At 50.3% G+C, this 26,047-nt stretch overlaps 1 protein-coding gene across 1 annotated transcript in view; it reads right to left on the reverse strand.

The window, feature by feature from the left end:
• Positions 1–25,183, reverse strand: part of MAN1C1 (mannosidase alpha class 1C member 1) — a 135,065-nt gene extending 109,882 nt beyond the window's left edge. The window contains exon 1 of the mRNA XM_070610663.1: positions 23,621–25,183. Within this exon, the coding sequence (XP_070466764.1) occupies positions 23,621–24,160 (540 nt within the window). The 5' untranslated portion in view covers positions 24,161–25,183. The remainder of the gene's footprint in view (positions 1–23,620) is intronic.
• Between the last annotated feature and the right edge of the window lie 864 nt (positions 25,184–26,047).

Here is a 26,047-nt window from a genome sequence, read left to right on the forward strand (position 1 = left end):
TACCATCCTCCCAAACAGGCCTCATCCCCTGCCCCCTAGGAAAGAGCTGGGCTGCTCGGCAAATTTCCTGCAGGAGCCAGACTTGAGGGAAACTGAGGCCAGCCACAGAAGCCTAGTTCTGGCGACAGTAGCTTAAGACCAATACCCTCTCCAACATGGCCCCTCAGCCCAGGACAGTGACCCTGCTGGGTCCACGACGGTTCAGGAAAATCAGGGCATCCATGGAGTGGCCCACCTGAGAAGCCAGAGCGTCTCATCAGGGTGGGGTGACAGGACACCTAATTAGAAGGCATTTGAACAAGGGGCATACGGTAGTCACATCACAACACAAAAAGCTGGTTTCCTACAAGGGCCCCTGGAGAGCTGGACCACGACCCACAGTGCTGGGAAATTGTCAGGAGTCTCAGCAGAGAAGTTACAATAGAAGCTAGTAGTGATTAACACCTACTATGCGCCAGGCACCTGCTAAGCACTTTATGCATACTCCAACCCTGAGGATGGTCTCATTATCACCATTGTACCGAAAAGGAAACTGAGGCAGCAGTTAAGCGACTTGCTCAAGGCCGCCTGTTCACCCTCATGTTGACAGAAGGACACCCACGCTATGCTTCAGGAGGAGGCAACCTCACCACAGGGCCTCTCGAGGCTCTGGTCCCAGCTCGCAAGACCCAGCGAGGCAGGGAAAAGGTGGCTTGACACTAGGCAGGCAGCAGGCGTCCGTCTCAGCTAAACAGGCACGTGCTGAGTGCTGCTGGCACCTCCACCCCGTGCCTGAGTGGGTGCTGGGGGCCTTCCAGCCCCTGGGGGGCACGGCTGCCGCCAGCTGGAACAGAACTTGAGAACACATTAGCGGAGTCTCACTTCCCAGGAGAGCGTGACTCCGCCGCACTGAGCAGACGTCTTTGGCAGCAAGTCACACTTGCAAGAGTCCCAGTGTCACTTAGAGAAGCCATTTGTTTCCCAACAGCAACCAGGGAGGCGACAGCTGTCCTGCAGCAGGAGTCCCTGGTGCTGCCTGAACCTCGGTCAGGGAGCCTCTGCCAGGGACCACACAGGCCTCGCAGCCCCGACGCTGGGGGAAGCTCCTCGGCGAAGAGCCCGGGAGCAGAGTGTCCACCAGCGTCCTCGGGAAGGGCCTGGCGGCCTGGAGAGCAGCCGGTCAGACTCTTAGGAGTCAGGAGATGCCATGGAGGGGCCAATCGGAAAGATAAAGCACTTGGCTTTAGGTAGCCAATGCTGGGAAGCAGGACATGTACTCTGGGTCCCCAAACTACTCAGCGATCCCTGCTCAGGCCAGTCTCAGGCCACAGTAGGCAGGCAGCGGGGTCTTGCCTCCCCCTCAGGACCCACCAGAGCACTGATGTGGGACCATGCTGCTAACACGCCTCCGACAGAACAGGACTTCATCGCTTTTCTAAACCCCACAACCCAAGAGTCTGAGGAAACACCTGAAATAAGCCAGATACAAACCCCAAAGCACAGATTTTCCCCATGGGGAACATCTTTCTTTCATTCTTACAGTGGACCTCAGGCCCCAGCCAGGGCTGGGATTAGAATGCCCTCCAACAAGCCGAAAGGATCAGTTTGCAGTTAAAGGATGAGCACGTTAATTCCGTGCAGCCTGCTCAGTGACACGAGCCAGAGGAACAGGCATCAGGCTCCCCCTGCAGAGAGCATCCTACTGAAGAAACGGCGTCCCACCTTGGGTCACGGCCCCGCAGGTGTGGAAGGGTCAGGCCCTGCCATGAGGAGCCCTGTCCACAGGGCTGGCTGTGAGCCCCCCTTTCCACTTCCTGGGAGGCTCACAGATGGCAGAGGGCAGAATGGGCACAGGAACCTGTCAAGCCACTTGCAGGGCAACAGGCAGCCTCCTGGCCCCAGGAACAAGGCCATGAGCTCGGAGAGAGGCTTAAAGCACAGCTGCAGAGTCAGGCAAGCTCAGGGCCCAGGCCTGGAAGAACCAACACCCCTCTCGCCTCTCAAACTGGGCAGCGTGTCCTTCTGGCCAGCTGGTCCACTGTCCATTAGAAGTCTCCGGCAAGGGCTAGTCTGCACCCTCTGGGAGAGAAGAAAGGACAGGAGAGGATTTCCAGCTGGCACCCTGGAACTCAGCAGTGGCTGGTCTCCTGGTTCTTGGCATCCACTGATTTCTAGAATGTTTGCTCATTAGTTGGTGGACTCCATTCTGAGCATCCAGCAGGCGGGAATGTCTCCAGAACCAAGCCTGCCTCCCTGGCCCTTGCTGAGGTCATTTACTCCCTTTCTCCTAAGCCAAGCCGCCCCAGTTCTCCTTTAAGGGGTTCTTATTTACTAAACGAACAAGTTAAAAAAAGTAACTTCAAAAATAAGCTCAGATCAGAGCAATAAAGCCTTCCTTTAGCCTTTACCATTAAAACTGACGGGAAAAAGGAGACTCAGATTCTCCAGGTGAGAATTACAGGGTTTGTGGATTAGGGAGACAACCAAGTCGCCTTTATTTTTCTTTCTGTAAGGACTAAATTGATATTTACTTGCACAAGCCAAGAGCAAAAAGGGCCAGCCGGCTTTCCTAACAGCCACTTATACTTCCAAGTATGGTAGACTTATCAGAATCTAAAATGGCAGAAAGAGAATTCAGAACACGATATGTCAGAGGTCAGCTCTATATTGTCCCAAATAGAGTTTTCTATTGTTAAAAGCCCCTGTTCCCTGCCAGAGGGGAGATTTGGTGAAGCCAGAGAGTCAAGCAGGCGATGTCTGATCTGGTCTCTCTGGGGGGAAGTCATGAGCTCTCAACATGGGCCCTAAGATAAGCTGAGAACAACCTCAGAAGCAACGGCGACATGGAAGCAGCCTGGAGCGATGGTTGCTACAGAGACCGATGGGTTTCCTAGAGGCCTCAGCTTGGTGAGCACTGGCACTGATTTGGTAACGAAAGGCTCCCAACTCCTACACAGTTGCTGACTGGATCCCCTCAACTCCTGGTCAAACTTACATTCAACAAGGTCACAGCCCAGCAGTGAGCCAGACGCTCCTCATCCTTCCTTGAGCACAGGAGACACAAATGTTGGGGAAGAAACTGCCCTGAGGATCCGATTTATAAACGCAAGAGGGACAATCTGTCTCAGGGCAGAAGAGACCTGCCTCAGGCCCATGGGAAGCGGAGACCCACAGGACCCCGTCGGGGATGCAGGTTTGTGTACATAGGGGCTGCCAGCATTTAAGCCTCTGCTTTGAGAGTCAGAAGCTGGTTCTGTCCCACCCACAGCCAGTGGTCAAAGGTCTTCTTGGGAGCTAATACAGCCATGGACAAGATGGAGCATCTGCATTAAAAGCAACAGGGCTGAAATACTCTCAACCTCTGGAGTTCACCCCATGACACTGGACAGGAACCAGATGTTTCCATCAGATGCAGGGCCACTACAGAAGAGTAGCAGGCAGGCTCTCAGAACCCCAGGAACCAAGAGGTCCCGTTGGAGACCTCTTGGGAGTCCAGCATTCTGGGACCCACCAGCCTAGAAGCCACGTGTGTACTGGATACCCGGAACAGAAACACACGCATGGGCAGACTGGCCTCTGAAGCCCTGAAACCATCTCTTGACTGTGGGATGACAGCAGTCTCACAGAGAGATGCAGAGCCGCTGAGAATGGAGATGGCACTGAGGTTCCCAGGGCAGGTTTTCAGGGCAAGATGTTGAGGTTCTCACCTCAGAGCTCACCACTGGTGAACGATGTTAGCAAAAAGACTCATTGGCTTGAACATCAGAATCACTGAGAGCAGCCACCCAGCCCTGAGGCCGCGAAAGCGAGCTCAGCCCAACGACCCAGTCAAAAGATCAGCCAATATGGACCAAAGATCCCCTCAGAAGTCGCCAGTCAAGTCCAGAAACACAAGGACTTCCTTGCCCATAGAAAAGCTCACTCAAGGAAGTCAAGAGGACAGAGGTGAAAATGGGGCGAGGGCGGGCCAGAGAGACCAGAAGGCAAGCAGCCAGGGTCAGGTCTCTGAGGTCCTGCTCCATCTTTCCCCAGGCTCTTTGGATTCACACCACCACGAGGAAAATATTGGGGATTTCTGACATTCAAAGAGCGCCTGACTATCAGCACGCTCATATCATGCATTTGTCACAAAGACAAAAACCCAAGCTCCGAGTCTCTGGTGGGAAACAGGAAGCAGAGCTGCTTCAGAAGACGTGCGTGTTCTGCAAAGAATCTACGGCCAAGAGATCTGCTGAGACTCGAGTGCTTACGAGGGGCAAGTGCTGGACAGCGCAGGAAGGTGCCCCTTCTAAGCTGGGTAAAACTTACACCAAGAGTCCCGTGGTCCTTCCTGGTACGTGCCTGGCATACATGCTAAGAACAATGCTTGTGAAATTCCTCAGGAAACGCAGCGGGCTCATTCAGCTTCCACCATTGACAGGAAGCAGGAGACAGGTAGTCAGGGAAGAATGACAGTTTGGGGATTAGCACGATGACAATTAGCCAAGTTCTGCTCTGCTTCTCTTTACAAAGAAAACTTCCCTTCTCTTTGCTCTTGGAATGCCATGCTAGAAGAGAGACATTTCCATGGCAACCACATACACACTTAGCGATGTGTCACTAAATTTGTGTGTGCACAAAGGCACATTAGGAGACTTTTTGAATGTGGCGAGAGAAATAGATTTTCATAATTGAACGTTCCCCTCAAGTAGAGTTTCCCGTTTGCTGAAAGCCGGGACTGCAGCAGGAGAGGCTAACTCTGCCTCCGCAGAATCGACGCTCGACCCAAAAATCTCAGCTGACTTCAGAGGAAGGAGGCTGCTGCCCAGAAAGGGGCACAGACAGACGGGGGCAAAGCCGGGGGCCAAGACGGCCTTGGCAGAGCGAGGGAAAACAGATCCATCTGACACCTGACCAGACCCGGGGAGAGAGAAAGTTACATGCATGAGAATCAGACATGACCCGGACCTTTCCTCAGGTTCTTAGCACCCCATGACCCCAAGGCCCTCACCTGTTCTAACAGAGAGAGTGTAGGAAAAGATGAGCGCCTGTATCAGATAGCTTCCCCAAGAAGTGGAACGCAATAAAAAGAACGCTGAGTCTAGAGCCACAAGTCCCTGGTGTGCGTCCTAGTTCTGTCTCTTCCTACTCAGGGAACTTTGACAGCTACTTTTTCTCTAAGCCTCAATCCGTAAACTGGGAACATGCTCCCCGATTAGCAGATGCTTCAAGGAGGCAGCGAATGTGGAAGCATCACTACTAAACTATAACAACCCCGTTTACAAGGCGGCACTGACTGGGCCCACGCACCCCAAAGGAGGCCTCCGCCAGATGCAGGCTAAGCTCTCACAGCTCGGGTACCACGAAGGGGCCACCCCAGCAATGCCTGCGCCGGGTTGGGGCTGCTGTGGGTTATGGTTGTCTGACTCCAGGTCTCTCCAAGCACTCGTACAGCAAGGGATGAAGGACAGCCCTGCAGCATCTGCCCCAGAGGCTCCGACGGTGGCCTTTCTGGTCCTCCTCAGCCCTACACCTACCCTGGGTCCTAAGCCAGACAGTACAGCAGCCGGAAGGCCGGCGGGGTGGGGGTGGGGGGGCGGTCATAGCATATATACATTTAACTCACACACATTCGATTCTACCTATCTGCCACCCACTCTCTTCACTCTTCCTATTACTCTCTCCCCACTGGAACTAGACCTTGGCCTCCACTGCCCCAAGGAGAGAGAAGCCACCACTGAATAGAAAACAAACGAAACTAAATTTTGGCTTTCGAGCTTCCAAGGGCCTGGGTCCCAGCAATGAGAGATTTCCAAGGAGAGTTTTGACCACAGGTGATTTCACCTCACATGTTTCGGTCAGGACCTAACCCCAGGGAGGGGGCAATCAGGTGCCTCGGCTTCAGGAGAGGGGCACTGCTTTGGGGTAAGACACGGCACCTCCACACTGGAGCCCAGAGAGGTACCCCCGGCCTCCCATTACAGTGCTCCCTTCCTGTCCCCCACCCCCACCCCCATCAGCCTAGCCTGTGCGCTGGGCTTGGACCTGCCCCCTTGTTCCACCTGTAACCAGTCTTCCCAGGAGGAGGCCACACTCTGCCACCATCCCAGGCTCAGAGTCTAACACCTGGCACCCACAGACACCACTTGGGGCAGCCCTCCCAGGCTCACCATGTGGCCCTCCCACTGCTCAAGTCACTGCCCCTTACGCTTCCCATCACAACTCCCACCAAAGTGGGGAAGCTCAACCACCCCCGAGGGTAGGCCCTGCACTGTCCAGCTGTGCTTGTGAACTCCATCCAAGTTCCCCAGGCCCTGCGTCCCCTCCCTGCTCACTCCTGATGCCACTGGGCCAGCCACCCTACACCGAGGCTCACCCCAGATAGAGGGGCTGGCACACGCGGCTCCAAAAGTCACCACCTCCGCTCATACAGCTGATGAGAACGCGAGAGGGTGCAGCCGCTGTGGAAGTCTGGCAGCTCCTCAGTAAGTTAAACATAGAATTACATGTGACCCGGCAATTCTACTCCTAGGTAGGTACCCAAAAGCTCTGAAAACATACGTCCACCCAAAAACACGTACACGGAGGTTCACAGCAGCATTATTCATAATAGCCAAAAGGCAGAAAAGTCCCAAACATCCATCAACAGGTGAACGGATAAAGCAAAATGTGGCCTATTCATACAATGGAGCATTATTCAGACAAAAAGAAATGAAACTGACACACGTTGCAATATGGATGAACCCTGAAAACGGCATAAGGCCACAGATTGTATAATTCCACTTATGTAAAATATCCAGAATAGAAAAATCCATAGAGACAGAAAGCAGGTTCGTGGTTGCCAGGGGCTGAGGTGGAGGAGGAAACAGGGAGCGGCTGCTCAGTGAGTGCAGGGTTTCCGTTCGGAGCAGTGAAAATGTTCTGGAACTAGACAGTGGTGATGCTCACATAACAGTGTGAATGCACTTAAAGCCACTGAATTGCACACTTTAAAATGGTTAAAATGATAAATGTAATGTTATGTGTATCTCACCCACAATTTAAAAAACAAGTCACCACCTCACATAGCAGTCTACGCAGTTTCCTGTGCCGCCTCACAGCTTCTGTGATGCAAGACTGGAGCCTCTGGAGCTCCAGCACAGGACGGGGGTGCTGGCCGGAGGTAGAAGGTCCAGGCCCAGCTGAGGGGCAGGCCTACAAGTGTGTATGAGTCAGGATGCGGGACAGTTTTCAACTGAGCTGGTGGAACTGCTACAAGGTCCTCTGCCAACATAAATAAATGCTGTGAGGACGGGCATGGACGAAGGACCAGGAACTCAATTTAGCTTTCGACACCTCTCTGAGGAGACCAAGCAACCCAACACAGGCTGTTGCTGAAAACACAGGGAGCAGAGAGGAGAAAGACACCACGTGCTTCTCAGTTCTGCGATGACAAACCGGAACTGACTAGCACTGGCCGTGTCTCACCTGTTACCGCAGGGGGATGAACAGCCCTAAATATTCAGGCTTCAGGATGCTCAAACCACTTTAGGAAATGTCAGAATGATTCGGGCAAGACGGAGAAAGCCAAGATGGCCTGGCTGCCTTAAGACAGGGACTGCCGTGGCACCAGAGCCTTCAGGCTTTCTTCTGGACACAGAGCCCAGCTGAGGAGCCTCTTTTCGATCCCAGGCTGGGGCCAGGAAGCAGGGCGGCTTCTGAGGCTTGGACACCAGGAGAAAATCTGGAAGGGTGGCCAGGGTGAGAATGCCACTTAGATGTCCCTTAGATGGCAGTTTCGGCAGGGACTTTGCCAAACGACCCTCCCTTCCACGGTCAGTGGCGCGGTTTGAAGAGAACCCTCCCACTGGAATGGAGGCTCTGGCCACAAGCTGAGAAGGACACAGTGGTATCTATTTGGCCACTGCCTGCTTGTGGTCACTGGGAAAGACAAAACGTGTCTTCACCACTCCACAATTTCTTTCTTTCCTAGACAGCAATGAAGATTGAACCATGCCTTCTCCCACCAGAAAAGAGGTGAAGGAACAGCTTCGTACATTCTGCTGGGACAAGGAGGAAGCTACAAGGCTGGACTCACTCTGCCTCAGGCCAGGAGAAGGGTCTGTACCGTCCTCACGTTGGCTCTTGGGCTCTGGGTCCAAGCTAAAAAGCAGACAGCTCGGAGCACCCAGCTCTCCTTAGCAGAGGTCCGACAGCGAGTCCTGAAAAACCATCAGAGAATGAAGAAGAGAAACAGATTCTCTAATCCTTAATGCCAGCAAGAAAGGAAAGCCAAGGAGTCTGTGGCCAGTGAAGACAGCCCTCTGATGTGGGGAGAAGGTGAGGCAGGCAGGAGACTAAGGGCAGGCCCCTCAGGAGAGGCCATGGGCTGCAAGCCTGCACGAGGCTGAGAGCTGCTCAAAGGGCTTGGTGCACGACTGAGCGTGGCAGAATCAGCTGGTGAAAGGAGAAAGGAGGCTGGACATGGCTCTCTTGGTCCCTCTGCTACCTGACTCTACCTTCCCCTCAGATCTCTGTTTCTTCTTTAAAACACTGGTGCTCCCGAAGGCTCTCACCCCTGTGCCTTTCAGTCCAGGTTCTTCTCGAATGACTTTGCACTCAAGCCTTTCAATTCCTGGCACCCCACAGGACTTCTAAATCTTAATCTCCTGTGCCATCACCCCAACCAGGACCAAACCCATATTTGCAACCACCTAGATTTCACAATCATAATTTCTATCATGTCTAGAATTCAACTCGCCTCCCCCTCTCCCAGGATTTCTCACTGTCCCTACTTCCTGATGTCCCCAGGTAGAAATCTTGACCATTCTCAACCCACCTCCCACATCCACACTTATGACACGTCCCCAGATCCAGCACATGGGGCTCCTTGCTGTTTCACATGCCCACTGCCCCTGGTATTCTGCACATTTGCCTGAAACGTCATCCTTCTCCCCAAGCTCACGTCAAGTTGAGGTGAGTCCCCAGCCCTGTGTTCAGCCCTTTATTGGGGCACCTCCATGTGTTACAACTGTGGACACGTCTTCCGCACCCTAGCTAGACGTTCTCCTCCTTGAGGGCAGAAGCCTCATCTTTGCATCCTCAGCATCCAGGGCACTGCCTGGCATGCAGTACGAATGAGGCAAGTTCTCTCAAGAAGTGGAACTGAACAAAACAGATGAGCAGCAGGTAGTTAACATTCCTCTCACCGCGTATCAGTTCAACTACCTGATTTCATAAAGTCTGGTTTGGACCTGCTTGACAACTAGATTTCCAACACGAATCAGCTCTGCAAATTCTGGCAGTTTCTAGAACAAGAGTGATAGGGAAAAAAACCAGCAGCTCAAAGGAGGTAGGTCTGAAGACTGAGTCAAGACAAAATGAGGGGAGAGGAGGTTGGGCCCAGAAAAGCACTGGTCCCTCTCCAACCTATGGAATGGCATCCACCTGGGAGAAGCAGCAGAGATGGACCCATGCAGAAACGCCTCAGCATCTAATTAAACATTTTCAACTCGACTGCACACGGGAAGGAAACCTACATCCCCCATGGAACCCTGACAAATGAGTCGTTTCTAACCAATCTATCACCATAGCATCTGGGTACCTCAGGAAGATGAAAATAAGACCAATACATAAATGAAAACCAATGCACAAACAATCGTCTCTCCACACAGGCCTCCAGGAAGCCACAGCTACAGCCATCTGCCAAGCTCCATCCTCATCACTGCTTCCAGCAGCCAGAGGCCTCTGAGTAAGCACAGTTTAATATAAGATTTAACAACAGAAGGAAATTTCTCCTCTGAAGTCTGACTCTCCATTAATGCTTGTACACTCAACGTCCACCCCTTGAGCTGGAATGAAATAAGTTTGGGATAAATAGGATTTGTTCTTTACACCACATCAGCCAAAGAATTTGCTAGAAATAGTTGGGACAGATTGAACAAAGACCGCAACTTGGCTTGAGAATTCAGGTTGAGAATTCAAAGGTTTCTTGCATGAAAACGGTTCTTGAGGGGACCGTCACTAGGCCGTGGGGGGGACACTCACACTCATCTATAGTGTATTCTCACCTCCTACAGCCTCTGCCAGAGGTGGCCTAGATAGATTTGATCCGATCAACCCAGGGCAGCAACTCTCAGGTTAAGTCCCATCTAGCACCTGGCCAGGCAGAGATGATAGGAAATCGCAGACACTGCCATCATGACTCTGAACACCTGGGACTGGGTTTGGCTCTTTCACTTCTTCCATGCTTTTTCCTGAGCATCTGTTACTCGATTTTAAGGCCCAAGCAGCAATGTGAACAGCCGCTCTGTTCACTGGAAAGCGGGAGAGGCAGCCACAGGAGGGAGGGTGATGGCCTTCCGGGAAATCTACTCCTGGGCAAATATTTTCATTTCAGATGTTTATGCCCTGCCTGCTTCCCAAACAAAGATTTAGGTGGGACAAATATTTATGCAGCTAAATAATGTTTCCCTCCTTCCGTGCATCTGTATGGAGTGGGAAGTGATTCAGACACATGACAATATTACACTTTAAAATGCCTTAAAGCCAACAATTCCTCTTTGCTGTCCCTTCAGTGCATAACTGAGGCTCAACAGACAGTGGGTGTTTTCAATATTTTTTCTAAAAGTTTTCATAAATTCATGGCTTCTCTTGAGCACGTGAACAGGATCTGCTCTTACTTCTGGAAAACTCAAGTTTAATTGAGTCTTTTCCCCAGCTCATTTTTTCCTTATCTGATTCTGGTCTAGGTCTTAATAAATACAGAAAATTTCCAACCTCTTCCATAAGTAGATAAAAGAGAAATCTAGCCAGAAAGGTGACCAGCAGAGGTGGAGATGAAACACCCACAGGTGAGTTCTAAGGTACGGCTGCACAACAGAAGCACCTGGGAGGTGTCTGAAAATCCCAGTACTCAGGCCGCACCCCAAACCAATTCAATCAGAATCTCTCTGGGAGGAACCTGGGCGTCAGCATTGACTAAGATCCCCCGGGGTGGGGGGGTTCCAGATGGCAATAAAGGTTAGCATCCCTGTTCTAAAGATTCACAGGACCAGTTCTTTTGAATACCTACCAAGATTATGACAATTTCTGCTTTATTCCATCCCAAAGCAAAAACTCTTCCTCTAAATTAACACCGGTGAGCCTTCAGATGATGTAATAGAAAGAAAGTCAACCTAAGAGTCAGGAGGGGAGGTTTGAGTCAGTGCGTCACAATGGAAACTGGTGGGGCCAGGAGTTGGTCACTGCCTTTTCAAGGTCTTCACTCTCTCCGCTACAAAATGGGATTATAGTCCATGCCCTGTCTGCCACAAGGCTGTGGTGGGCATCAGCTAAACTCCTAACGGGTTGCCAGGGCTCTATTAGGAATACCACACACACAAGGAATTTTTGGTCTGATCTAGCCACAAGGGGTTGGCCTCAGCCCAGCCCAGCCCTGACTCCCTCCAAAGCAGACCCCCTGGGGATTCTCCCCGGAGGATTTAAACAATGGTTGGTACAGAGGCCAGAGAGTCAGAAACTCCTTTCCTCACATGCAAGAAGACTTCAAATTCTACGGCTGACAAACTGGAATTTTGCTTCCACTGGTGCCAAGTTTAAGAGCACTTTACTCAGAGCACAGAGTCTCATTATGCTTTAATCTAATCCAGTGCCTAATCTCAGGGAGCATCTAATGCTGTTTGCCTCCCTCGGCCCCATCTGGATGGACGCCACTCTGGTACCAATCTTAGCTACTCAAGGATCAATAACCAGAGGTAGACCTCTGAGCATGATTACAAGGGAGGCTGTGCTACCCCACCACCTCTGAGAGTACATCAGCGTGAAGTCTCTGCCCCTTACATAATTACACACCCAAGAGGCCTACACATAAACCGGTAGAGATGTCTCTAGACTGAGCTGCTATTTTTCTGTCAAAACATGAACTTTCTCTATAAAGGGTTTCCTTACACTCCAAAGCAGCAAAATTGATTATATTTGATAGGTGTTCTCTAAAAGGTCCAGTTCTGAAAGCAAGAAACTAAAGTCGTCTTTTCCCATTGATTCTTATAATTAAAAAACAGGACCATTCCAGGGCTCTGTAGGGTATGTGACAGACATGGAGAATGGCTTCTGGGAGAGCTGGAAAGGAGGAAGATTTGCTGCTTTAGGTCAAGAACACAGGTACAGAAAAACAAAAAAGGTGCCAAAATGTCTTCCCAGGAGACCAGCATTTACCTGGCAAGGTTTAGGTTTAACCTCCGAAAATTTCATTCCAGAAGTGAAAATGGGGGAGAAGGATTTAAGAGATTTAGAACTTTTATTCAACACCCTTGAATACCCTAAATGAGATGAATTAAATTAAAGGTAGCCTTTGCAATAAGATACATTTCCTTCATACTGAACTTTCTCAAATGAAGGGAGATAAGAGACCAGATTTTACAGAACACAGCTTGGAAATCCTTCAGCCATGTATATTTAGCTGCCTTCTGATCAGTAATTCAGCAATTTGGCCTACACAGTCTTTTTGTTTTCATTGTGGGGATTTATAAACCAAGTTTTAAAAAGTAGTCATTAGACTTAAGGCAAGGAGGCCAGAGAAAATATTTGACAGGTTAAAAAATTTTAAGAAGAAAGTCACACTAATAGCAGCTGCTGGAACATCACAGATACGAACAAATATTTACTCTTAACACCTAAAAGCAGATGAGGAAAAAATGACATCAACCAGAAATTAGAAGCCCTTTTGAGAACTGTAGTCTCTATTCAGGATACAGTTTCAACACAAAATTATATTTCATGTACCCAATACCAATTACCAAAAATAACTAAGAATCTTTAAACATCTAAACTACTCTAAAATACGCACATTAAAGTTTGTACACTTGAATCAGGGGTCTTTGGAGATCTACTCAAAGTCTGCTCATTTGTACTTTACATTTAGTGCTAACAAGTTAGACTGACTGGTTTCCTAGCCGACTGCAGGTTAGAAAATAGCAAACTAGGAAGAGGAGAAGATAAAGCAGCCGGAGGCAGGTATCCTGACAGCTATGAGAAGAGACAGCTGACAGTCTAACAGAAATATTGGAGAAAAGCTGCTTAAAAGCAGATGAGTCTAGAATTTCAGAAAAGTAACATTCACAATATTTGGCATAGAATTTTAAAAAATGAGTAGACACATGAAGATGTAGGAAAATGTGACCCACAACCAGGAGATAAAACAGTCAATAGGGACAGACCCAGTGATGACAGAGAGGTTGGAAACAGCAAGCAAAGACTATGAAAAGCTATTATAAATATGCCTTCAGATTTAAAGGAAAATATGGAAACAATGAGTGAACAGATGGGAACGTTGGAGAAACAAAAACAATGACAAAGGTCCGAGTGGAAATTCTAGAAGTAAAAAAACACCTGGAATAAAAAAATTCACTGGGTGGGCTTAACAACAGATTGGACACTACAGAAGAAAAGTTCAGTGAATTTGAAGATAGGTTAATATAAATTATCCACACCAAAGCAGAGAAAGAAAGAGTGAAAAGAAAATGAACAGAATCTCAGTGACCTCTGGGAAAATATCAAGCAATTGAGTCCATATGTAACCAGAATTCTAAAAGAAAAGGAGATAGATTGGGACAGAAAAAATATTGAAGAAATATGGGCCAAAGTTTTTCCAAGCTTGATGAAAAAATAATCAACCCACAGAAGCAAGAACTCAACAAACCTCAAGAAGGATAAACAATGACATCCACACCTAGGCCTAGCATAGGCAAATTGCTGAAAACTGAAGATAAAGAGAAAATCTTAATAGCATCCAAAGGGAGGGAAAGACGTTATATGCAAGGGAATATATTTGACCTCTCATCAGAAACAATGCAAACTACAGGACAATGAGTCTCTCATGTACAGAAAGAAAGAAAAAGTCAACTTAAAATTCTATTTCCAGCAAAAATATCCTTTTAAAATGAAGGCAAAAGAGAGACATTTTCAGATAAAGAAAAGCTACAAGAATTTGTGACCAGCAGCCTTACACGACAAGAAATGTAAAGAGGAGTTTTTCAGGCCGAAGGGAAAAATGACACCAGACAGAAGATCAGACATACAAGAAGGCACGAAGAACACTCTAAGTGGTAAGTACATGGGTGAATTAAAAGACTCTAGTTTATTAATTTCTTTAAGAAAACTGGCTATTTAAATAAAAAATAATACCAATGTACTGTGAAGTTTACAACACATGCAGAATGAAGATTAGAGAGGGTAAGTAGACACAGGCAGATTGTCAGGCTAGATAAAGAAGTTAGAAAGAGGAAGTGAATTAAACCCAAAATAAGCAGAAGGAAGGGAACAAAGAGTGAAAGTCAATAAAATTTTTAAATAGATATTAAACAAAAGATCAAAAGTTGGTTCTTAGAAAAGATCAGTAAAATTGATAAACTACTAAGTAAACTATTTAAGACTTAAACAGAGAAACCAATTACCAATATCAGGAATAAAAGAGGGAACGCCACTCAGATCCTACAAACATTAAAAAGAAAATGAGAATCTTAGGAACGATTTTATTCCAATAAATTCTACACCTCGAATGAAATAGACAAATTACTTGGAAGTGAAATCGACAAAACTGACACAAGAAATAGAAATTCTGAATAGCCCTACATCTGTTAAAGTAATTGAATTAATAATTTAAAACATCACACACCAAAAAAATTCTCTAGACCTAGATAGCTTTAGCGGTGATTTCTATCAAGCATTTAAGATAAGTGTTCTACAAATTTTTTCAGAAAATAGAGAGAATAGAATAGTTTTAAGTTCATTTTATGAGGCCAACATAATGCTGTATCAAAAACCAAACAAAGGCTTTATAAGAAAACTATAGACCAATGTCCCTCATAAGCATAGATGCAAAAATTCCTAACAAAATATTAGAAAATCAAATGCTAGTTTAACATTCTTTTAAAATCAATATGATTCACCATATTAACAGAATTAAAGAGGAAAACCATATGATCATCTCCATAGATGCAGAAAAAGTATTGGACAAAATTCAATCCCATTCCTGATAAAAACTCTCCACAAACTAGGAATAGAAGGAAACTTCCTCAACCTGATAAAAGGCATCTACCAAAACCTATACCTAATGGTGACAGACTGAATGCTTTTCCCTTGAGATCAAGAACAAGGCAAAGATGTCAGTTCTGACCACTTCTATTTAAAATTGAGCTGAAGTCTCAGCCACTGCAATGTAGCAGGAAAAGGAACAAACGCTGGAAAGGAAGAAGGAAAACTGCCTTGACTCACAGACGACACAACTGTATACATAACAGAGCCTAAGACTCATAGACGACACAACTGTATACATAACAGAGCCTAAGGAATCTACCAAAAGACAATAAAGTCACAGTATACAAAATCAGTACATAAAAAATCTCGTATTTCTACATACTTGCAACAAATGCCTGGAAAATAAACATTTAAAGAATACCGTTTACAACAGCATAAAAAATATAAAGTACTTAGAGATACAGATAATAAAGGATTTTTAAGCCCTCCACATTGAAAACTATAAAACATGTTCAGGAGATTAAAGAAAATCTAAATAAATGGAAAGAGATGCCACATTCACGGATCATAGACCCAATATCGTTAAGATATCAATTCTCCCCAGTTGATTTATGATTTATAGATTCGACTCAGACCAAATCAAAACCCCAGCAGGATTTTTCTTAGAAACTGACAAGCTTGTTCTCAGACATATGCAGAAATGCAAAGGGCCTCTAACAGCCAAAGCGACACTGAAAGAGAAGTCCAGAGACGGAAGAGTTATTGTACAGCTGCAGCATCAAGACAGTGTGAACTGACATAAAGAGAAATCAATAACACAGAAGAGTCCAGAAACAGAGCCACATATATATGGTCAATTAATCTAACATGACATCAAAGCAATTCAATAGGGAAAGGAAATTTTGATCAAATTTTGTTTTCAACCAATAGTGCTAAACAAGTGGACATCTAAATGGGAAATAAGGAACCTCAACCCCTACCTCATACCATATACAAGAATTAATTTGAAGTAGATGAGAGACCTAAATGGAAAAACTAAAACAATAAAGTTTCTAGAATGAAAAGGAGACTATCTTCATGACCTTGGGGTAGGAAAAGATTTTTTTAAAAATAGACACAGAAGGCACTAATCATAAAAGAAAATATTGATACACTGGACTTCATCAAAATTTAAAACTTCTGCTCTTTGAACAACACCATTCAGCAAATGAAAAGACAGGGGGCCGGATGGGTGGCACAGCAGTTAAGTTTGCACGTTCCGCTTTCACAGCCTGGGGTTCACCAGTTCAGATCCCAGGTGCAGATCTATGCATCGCCTGTCAAGGTAGGCTGTGGCTGGCGTCCCACATATAAAGTAGAGGAAGATGGACACGGATGTTAGGTCAGGGTCAATCTTCCTCAGCAAAAAAAAAAAAAAAAAAAAAAGGGAGGATTGGTAGCAGATGTTAGCTCAGGGCTACTCTTCCTCAAAAAAAAAAAGAAAAAGAAAATGAAAAGACAAACCATAGACTGAGAGCAAATACTTATTTTATATATACATATATATGACAGAGGACTTTTATCTAGAACATATAAAGAATTTCTAGAATTCAGTAAGATGATAAAAAAGCCAATTTTTTAAATTAAAAAAAGTTTTGGACAGTTAAAAGAAAGATATAGAAATGGCAAATAAACACATGAAAAGATGTTCGATATCAATAGTTAGAGAAACAAAAATTAAAACCACAATGAAATATCACTACACATCACATAGGATGGCTAAACTTCAAAAGGTGGACAATAACAAGTGCTAGCAAAGATACAGAACTCTCACACATTGCTGGTGGGAGTATAAAATGGTCTTATCTACTTGGGTAAAGTGCTTCCAGTTTCTTATAAAGTTAAACACATATCTACTCTGTGAGCCAGCAATTATACTCCTAGATATTTACACAAATGAACTGAAAACATGCCCACACAAAGACCTGTAAGTAAAACATTCATAGCAGCTTTATTCATAATACCCAAACACGGGAAACAACCAAAAGGTTCGACAACAGGTGAACGGATAAACAAACTGTGGCACAGTCACACAATGAAATGCATCTCAGCAATAACAAAGGAATGAAGTACTGACACACACGATGTGGACGAATTTCAAAAACATCCTCCTGGGTGAAAGATGCCTTGCACAGAAGGGCGTGTGTCGTGCCCCTCCATTTATCTGAAGCTTTAGAACTGGCAAAACGAATTCCTGGTGACAAACAGAAACAGTGGTTGGGGTGGACGATGGGGCATTGACTGAAAGGAGCAGAGGGAACTTTCTGGGGTCATGGAAATGTTCCATTGTCTTCACAGGTATGGTTTACATGATTTTCTGTTTTGTGCGTTTTGCCATATGTAAATTAGACTTAAATAAATAGATAGTACCTGCCTCTCAGGGTTGTTGTGAAAAAACAAGAAGAGAATACAAAGCACAGGTCCTGAGAGGCCACCAGTCTTATCTACACACCTCCGCAGGCCCTCCGGGCCCTCGCTGTCTGGCACAGGGCATTTTATGGTGCTCACCAAGTGCCGGCAGAGGTTGAAGGAGGGGAGAATTATTTCCTACTATTCAGTCTCTGACAATGGCTGCTATTTAGTGAAAACTGTTTGCCTGGAAGGTTGGCCTGTGGAGCAGCTGACTCCCAGAGCATGCCAGATACAAGCACAATTGTTGCTCATCTATTAAGGAGGATGCTAACCCATACACCCAAATTTCTTCTAGAAGTTACCACTAGTGCTACTGAACTAAAACAGATGGACAACTGCCCAGGTCTGAGCCTTTAATTGATGAAAATTCAGAGTTAAGAGATGTACTCAGACCTCCCCTTTTGAGTAAAAGCTGTTCTGACCACCTGCCTGCTGAGTTTGGGGAGCTCTCAACCCAAATCTTAGAAAACAGCCTTCTCAGGAGAGAAAACACCTACAGCTGGGCCACCACACTCAGGCTCTTGGAGCTGTGCTCTCTGAGGTTTCTGTTCTCTTCAGGGGTGGAGACACCAAAAAGCAGGCCTGACCTACAGCCATCTTAGCCACAACTCCGCACTTAAGAGAACCCAAACTATGCGCCTCAGCTATTAACCCCCAGAGCCGAAGGGGGTGGGGGGGGGGGGACTTAGGCCCTGGGTCCTCAGAATTCTTTGAGGAGTCTCCAATTTCTTTCCTACCATCACCTGCCATGAGAATACAGGGCTATGAAAGTCTGTTGTTTCTTTTCCCCAAATTATGCAAACACTTGTACTTAAGACCTTGGCCCTGGAGTAATGGGAAATCAAGAATCAGGGCTTATTGTTTGAATGAGCCTGGTCTTTTTGGACTGCAGGTGCACAGAACTGGAATAATAATCCTTGGTTCATGAAACTCATCTCTGCTCCGTGCATGGCCCCTCTTTTACAGTAATGTAATAAAGACCCACAAATTCACCCGAGGCCACTACTCTCCGGAATCCTGTCCATCACTCCCTTGCTAAGGCTTTCCTGACCTGGCCGATGAAAGCACAGCAGGAGAGATTTCCTAAAACTCCCACCACCTCCTTTAGTGCAGACGCAACTTGGGATGCAGAGGCAGGTGCCTTCCCCAAGCCAGAGGCGGTCCCCAGAAGGCTGCTGCCCACCTGGATTACCAGCCAGCTTCCCTGCACAGGGCTTTCCAATCTGTGAGCCTGATTTATTTTTTTCGATAAGAGAAAAGATGTAAGTCCCTTTGAGCAAAGTATGCCTGATATATATCACAATATTTATCTTTGGTGGAGTAATGGATCAGTCTTCGGGGAAAGCTAGAGAAAAGGCATTTTTGGAGCTCGGATGTAAATCAGTCACTCTAAAAACCGCAGGGGAATCTATATTCTTACCCGCCCTGCTAACGACAGTGTGAAACAAGCAGCTGACTTTTCAAAGTCATGGTACTGTTTGTTTCCAGACCTAACACTAAAGACAGAGCTAAGGATGGGAGGCCTGAGAAGCAATTGCTCCTGGGATGCCTGTACCTAATGCCCCCAAATGCTGGTACAACTCACAATGAAAGCACAGATCCACCCAGCCTGTGGGTGAGTTGTACACCTGGAGGGACAAACTCTAAGCTTTACTCTACTTGTCTACTCAGTTCTAAGGAAGAAGGACGAGGCGTGTGGCCGGGCTTAGGATATAAGGGTCTCCCAAAGGACCCATCCAGTTATTATAGGCCAGCCTTCCTATCTATATTAAATGTATCACAGAGCAGGACAGAGTGAAACTGAAGGACGGGGGGGTGGGGAAGAGATCTTCAATAGATTTGCAACTTTAAACACAGCTCTTCGAAGGAAAGCTATTTAAATCTGAGTTGTTCCTAATATTAATTATTTTGAACATCTCCTAGGCTCAGATTCACACGCTACAAAGAACACAAAGCCTTTTCATTTTCCAACCTGTGCCTGGCACTGGCGGCGATAAATCAGATATACAGAGAAATCACACATGACTAACGAACGAGCCCACTAATGGGGAGCAAAGATCATTGGCCAAGATGACTTATTCAGACACGGCCACATATCATAAGCAGCAATACCCTGGCGGCCTAATGCAGCAGGCACGGAGGGCAAGAGCCAGGGCACTCCTTGCCAAGCTGCAGGCATTCCAGGGCGATTCGGGCATCTCCAGGTGCCTGCCATCCAAGCAGGAAAGAATTTACTCACGGCTGCCCCCTCCCCACTCCCTTCAAGTTAGATTTGCACTTGGAAAAACACTGCAGCTTGTAAAAGGCCTCTTGGGTCACAGAGCTGCTGAGCCCCCAAACCTTGCTGTGGCCCCGACTCTGAGACCCTTAGAATTCCAGGCACCCTCAGGAAGAAGACCAAGCCTCTGCCATCAGCAACTGAACTGCTGGTCTACAGATCTTTACTGGAGCCATTCATTCAAGTATCTGAGCTCTAACTGGGTGTCAGACCCTATTCTAGGTGCTTGGGCAGCCCCATAAACAGAACAGTAAACAGGTGGGAGTGAGGGAGAGAGAAGAGTGCCCTAAATGCCAGTCTCTTTGTTGTACCGTGAACACTGAGGCCCAGTGATAAATGGGAATTCTCCCCTGAGTTCAGAATTGACGGCATGGCTCGGACTGGAGCCCAGGTTGGATTCTTAGCGGGATTGCCACTTAGAGTGGCGCACAGGGCAATGGGCAGAGGGGATGGGGATGAAATTCAACCCATGTTCTTCATACAGACCAGGGGCAGCCCCGCTCCAGTGCTATGTTCTCACCGCCCCAGACTGCCCAATTCTCTTTAACAAAATCCCCCTTCACTGGAAGGGACAACTGAGGTTCCCCAGATCAGCAACCAACCTTCACTAATAGGACCCAGGAGAATTTGAATCCTTTCATTGGGATGTCCAAGCTATTCACTCCCAAACCTTATCTTGAGTGAGAAAAGTCTGTTGAACTTGAATCTGGAAGAGGCCCCCCTATGGCCAAGGTCCCCTGTAATAATTATAACGATCAGTTCCTATATCACGGTCGGATCTGAAAGGGAAGGCTGCTAGCAAGCTGTTTACATTCTCATCAACCCTTTCACTCTTCATGGTCCCAAGCTGAGGACCTGTCGCTGTCTAGTCCCATTTCTAATTCAATTTGGGTGAGAGGAAAGATTAACTTAATCAACTGTAGGAATACCTAGTCTTGACTAGGTGCTAAGGGATACAAGAGCGAAAACACCACCATCGTCAACAACACATCATCGCCCCTGACTTCATGGAACTGAAACATGTTGAAAACAGAGCTGGAAAGAGCCCAACTGCGATGGAGTCCCTGGCCAGACCGGCAGTCCACTTAGGGGCCAGGTCTGGAAGCAAGAGTGTATGTGACCAGCCAATTCTCCCCTCCCACACCCCACATCACAGAAGGAAAAACCAGGTCCAGGAAGGGGAGGAAGTGGCTCGCCCAGAGTCAGACAGTGGACGGTTGGGTGAGACTAGAACCCATGTTCTCTGGGTCTCCCCTTTCCACCACACTGCCTCCTCCAAGGTTCCAAAAACTGCAAAGTCAGGAGGAATAGTTGGTTCTAGTGACAGACCATTTCCTGATGCATGCACACCCAGAACGTGCAGCTTCAGCCATCTTATCAGCACAGGCCTCGTGCCCATGTCTCTCTCTCAAACCAGAATGATCATAAATATGCTTAGTTGATCTAGAGCCCAGGGGGCCAGTCTTCATTAACTCCCATCTGTCACCCTCTCTGAGCCTCTCTTGATGTTTACTTCCACTTTAAAAACCTCATCTTATAAGAACAGAGCCCTTTTTATCTGATGCTAGCTCCCTGTCTGCTCCTGGGGGTCTAATCAATCCACGTCTGGAAACAAACAAGCCAGAGAGGAAAGCAAGAGTCCCTTTTATGAAAACAGGCGACTTTCTAAAATGCTCTACCCGTGGGCAGGGCACAGATAGAAATTTAAATGAGAAGGAAATAAAGACGTCCTCCGGCAGTAGGCATACGCGTTCCTCAGCAAGCAGGACACCAGGAAGGTAACTCTGTGTTAGCAGCTGAACCAAAAACTCTGCCCCACGTTTTTCAGGTTGTTTGTTGGGGGGGGGGGGGGGGGGAGGGGGGTAGTTCCAAACTCAAGAAGCCTGAAGAGACAACAGCCTTCAAAACCTACTAGGTACACAGTCCAGCCCCTCCCTTCCGAGGAGCTTAAGGTCTTCAAGACAGTAAGAGAGCGCTCACGGAATACCAACCGCAGATGCATGCAAGCAGGCCTCCAGCTACTACCAGGGGTGCACGGAGACGCCAGACAGAAAGATCCAGACAGCTGGCAACCCACATGGACCTCTGCCCATCCTGTTATTTTACACCCACCTGCAAAGCAGTCTCCACACCTCCCAGCACCCTCCAGCAGCTGCAGCAAGTCACCGCCCGCAGCTGCTGCCAGCAAGGGAGGCTGTCTTTGTACAGAGGGGCAGAACCATGTTCCCCACTGGCCAGCCCACCCTTCCTACCAGGGCTCCTGACCCCAGGCTTTCAGAAATGGGTTACACAACCAGATATAAACGCAGAGAGCGCCTCTTTTGAAGAAGACAGTAGTCACTTCTTCATCTTTTGGGAGATCTTGTTGAAAATTGGATGGCAGCTCTGGACGTCCCCCGAGAAACCGCACGCATGCAGTTTATACGTAATTTCACTGGTGGTGACTGAAAGCGCAGAGAGAGCTAATGTGTTCAGAGGCGGCTGTGAGAAAGGGAGCTGCAGGGGGTCCCGGTGAGCAGCCAACAACACAGTTCCTTAACCAAAAGGGGAGAAATGACGACCCTTCCTTAGCCACTGCAAGTTCTGGCCTTCAATTAACTTCTGAGATTTCAACAAGACTTTGGAAACTGAGAGCCCACGCACACACACAAAATAAGGACTCATCTTTGTGGCTTCCTATCTTGACGTCACCAAATGTCCTGTGATTGCGAGTTAAGATAGACTCCAAACAGGGCTTAGCGTAGAAGGGCTGAGTAACAGCAGACACAAGTTGGGAAGAGGTGGGCACTGGGAGGGAGGGCGGTCCGGACAAGGAGGGACAGCTAAGCTCTCCAGTGGCCCTGAGCAGGTCTGGACAGGGCAGGACCGGACCCTCGCTGCGTGCTCCCCCTGGAAATCAGGGCACACCTGCTGACTCCTTTGCAGCAGACCAAGAAGTCCAGACAGAAGCAGCTCTCTCCTTCTGGGCCCACGGGAGGGGGAGCATCCTCTCCCTTCTAGGAGACCCCGGCCCACCGTGCGCCCACAGCCCCCTTGTGGCCTGGGGGTGTCACTACAGCCCCCTCTGCATTGCTGGGCACAAGCCTCCCACAGGCAGCTCTAACAGGAGTGGAGCAGAATCTTTAGCACCAGCCGAGGCTTGACAACAGCCTTCAAGCCATGGTGAGGCTGCGTTCGCTTTCGGCTTCTTAAACTAAGACTAAGACTCCAAGTGATCCTTCTAAACCCCTCCTTGGTACAATCCCTACAGGGAACAAGTCCAAGACCTGCTTCATTAAGCCAATAACCTCGGAGCTTCTGTACCGTTACCACCGCCTTATTGATCATTCCTTCCTGCATTATGCAATTATGTACAGTTGCTCCAAAAGGTCACTAGAAGCAGTTAGCAAGCACACACAACATCCTCTGGTTTGCAGGTAGCTGGCTAGATTACAAAATACCTGCAGGACACCCAATACTCCCCAAATCCTGGACTTCCAGGGTAGCAGATCCCACAGGGGTTTGGGGGAAGTCAGGACTTAAGGACACAGTGAGAAAGAATGCGGCCCTTGGCCCCATGCAGGAAGAGAAGGTGTCCACTAACCAACCTGAACTCCACTCTCACTTGGCAACTCCACAAAGAGAGGGCGTGGAGCCCCCTGGGCTGGGGACTGGACTGGATAGACCAGAGTCTTGGGGTGGGGGACAGTTGGTCCAATGGGTCAGCTTCCATCTGTCAGGGGTGGGGATGATTAACTGAACCCAGCCAGGGAGAGTGCCAGAGAGGACTGAAGGTGGGAAGTTCGGGAGGAGCAGGGAGGGTGCAGTGTGCCTGGAGGGCCTCGAGCAGACCAGGGGCGCGGAGCGCCTGGGGCCAGGGGAAACGGATGGAAGCACAAGGGATCTTTATTTCTGGGGCGGGGGGAAGAGAGTCCTTACCTCCTTGACTTTCTCCCGCTGAGTTCGAACTACGCTCTGGGGCTCCTTACTCTCGTCGCCCCTAGTCCCCAGGACCGGGTGGCGGAGCCGGCTCCGGAACGCACTGAAGTCAAAGCTGAACGGGATGCTCTCCTCCTGGGGTCTGAGGGCCGCGACGCCGCTGCTCCGGGCCGCCGTGGCCTCCTCCCGGGGCCCGGTGGGGTGGGTGCGCCGCAGCCACCCTTTCCTGCGGCGGGTAGTGGCTTGGCTGCTGGGGTCGTCCTTGCCGGGGGCCGGCGCAGCGGGGGCCGGGTTGGGAGGCGACTCCTGCTCGTGGGCCAGAGGGTGGCTGGCGGCTTCGGCCATTGCCTCCAGGCCGGGCTGCGGGGTCCGAGGGGCCAGGAAGAGGCGCTTGAGGCGAGAGGACTTGGGCAGCAGGAAGAGGGCCCCAAAGCACAGCGTGATGAGGCCCGAGAGGAAGAGAAGGAAGAGGAACTTCTGCGGCAGCCGCAGCCCCCACGGGGAGGCCGGGACGAAGCCGGGCACTTTCCTCATGAGCATCGTGGCCTGGCGCGGGGCTGGGGACAGTCAGCTCCGGCCGGGCCCCGAAGCCCTCGGCGTCCAGGCACTTGGCAGCAGGGGGCTCGGCCAGGGGAGGTGGTCGAGGGGCGCCACCCGGGCCGGGGGTCCCTGAGAGTTTTGCCGCCCCGGGGACTGCCCCCGAAGTTCAGAGAGTTCAGAGTGGGTCCCCCCGCGCTGCGGCGGGGGCGCAGCAGCCTCGGCGGGGCCCGGGCGAGCCTGGGCGGCACGGCTCGGGGCCCGGGCCCGCAAGGGTCGGCCGCGCGCTGCAGCCTTCCCCCGGCCGCCGCGCAGCCGCTCCTCGCCGCGGCCGGAGCCCGCGGGGCCCGCGCCTTCCCGCGTGCGGCTGCCGCCGGGACTGTCACATGCCGTCCGCGGCGCCCGGGCTGTCGGCGCGGAGGGGCGCCCGCAGGCCTGAGCCCCGCGCCGAGCCCCCCTCGGCCCAAAGTTTCAGCCTCAGAAGCAGGCGGCCGGCTCAGGGGGCGAGGAGGTGGCGGGGCCGGCGGGTCAGCGCCGCTCCGAGAGCGCGCCGCCCGGCCGGGTCGCTACAGCGCCTGGGCTCGGCTGTCAGGACACGTCCACAACTTTGCTTGGCCGCGGGGCGGGCGAGGCGACGAGAGCAGGCACTCCGAGCGTGCAGGGGCTGGGGCTGCCCGCGCCTCCGAGAGCGGGGGGCTGCCCGCGCCCTAGTCCGCAGCCGGGCGCCGTCCGCCCCCAGCCGCGCCGGGGCGGCTGCAGCTGCGCCCGGGAACGCGGGCTCCCGCCCCGCCAACTCCGGAGGGCTCCGGGCTCCCGCGAGGATCACCTGTTCCCGGCCCCGCTGGCTCCGCGGAGTGTGCAGCCGGGCTGCGCCTCCCCCGCTGCAGCTGGCGTCCTCGCCGCGGCCGCTCCAGACGGGCCGCTGCCGCCGCAGACTGAGCCGCCGCGCCGAGCCGAGCCTGCGCCCCGCAAGCGCGCTCTCCGCCCGGACGCCTCCGCCGCCGGCGCCGCAGCCCGGCTGTCCCCGGGACCGCGCCCGCGCCCCGCCTCCCGCCGGCCACGCCCTCCGGCCACGCCCCCTGCGCGCCCCTCGGGCCCGGTCCGCCGCGGCGCCGCACCAGGCCAATGGCCTGGCGTCTGGGCCGGGAGTGCGGGGCCTAAGCGAGGGTGGGGAGAGGACACGGGACTCCAAGCCACGCCCCCTCCCCCACGGCCCGCGCCGCGCACACTCCCCCAGTCCCGCCAGCACCAATGGTCCAGCTGCGCGGGGCTGGCGAGGGTGGGGGTGCAGAGCGGAGCGAGGTCATTGGCTGCCTCGGAGGGATCCCCGTTGGGCCGCAGCCGCCCATTGGTTAGTGCCCAGCGTTCGCTGGACTGGGAGAGACCGAGACCCCCCTCCCGCCCCCGTCCGCGCTGCTCTGGTTGTTGGTCCCCGGGAGGGGGCAGGAGACCCAGCTGGTCTGGGGGTCTCTGGCCGTCGTTCGGTCACCTCTCTCACCTTTCTGTGCCAGTCCAGGATTGGCAGGGAGCTGGGGGACTGCCCGGGGGTCCCCAGAGCGTCCGCGGGAGCCGCGGTGGTGCTGCTGTGGCAAGGGGTGGCCAGAGCCAAGCCACAGAGCTGTGGCTGCGCTTGGGCCGGCCTAAGGCAGTTGTTTGCACGGGACCCCCGCAGACCACTGCTCAGCCTTCCTTACCCACAGCCCCAGGTCTGGCCGGGGCCCCTGGGTGGGGCAGGGGGAGACGCTAGCCGCAGCGGTACGAGGGCAAGGAAGGAGAGAGAACCCTAGTCGTGTGCAGAGACCACACACATCATGTGACATGCATATCTAGATGCCTGCATGTGTCCTGTGTGCACGTGTGCTCCTATGCATAGAAACACAGGCACTCAGA

The sequence above is a fragment of the Equus przewalskii genome, chromosome 2 (assembly GCF_037783145.1).
Source record: "Equus przewalskii isolate Varuska chromosome 2, EquPr2, whole genome shotgun sequence".
Classification (NCBI taxonomy): Eukaryota; Metazoa; Chordata; class Mammalia; order Perissodactyla; family Equidae; genus Equus; species Equus przewalskii.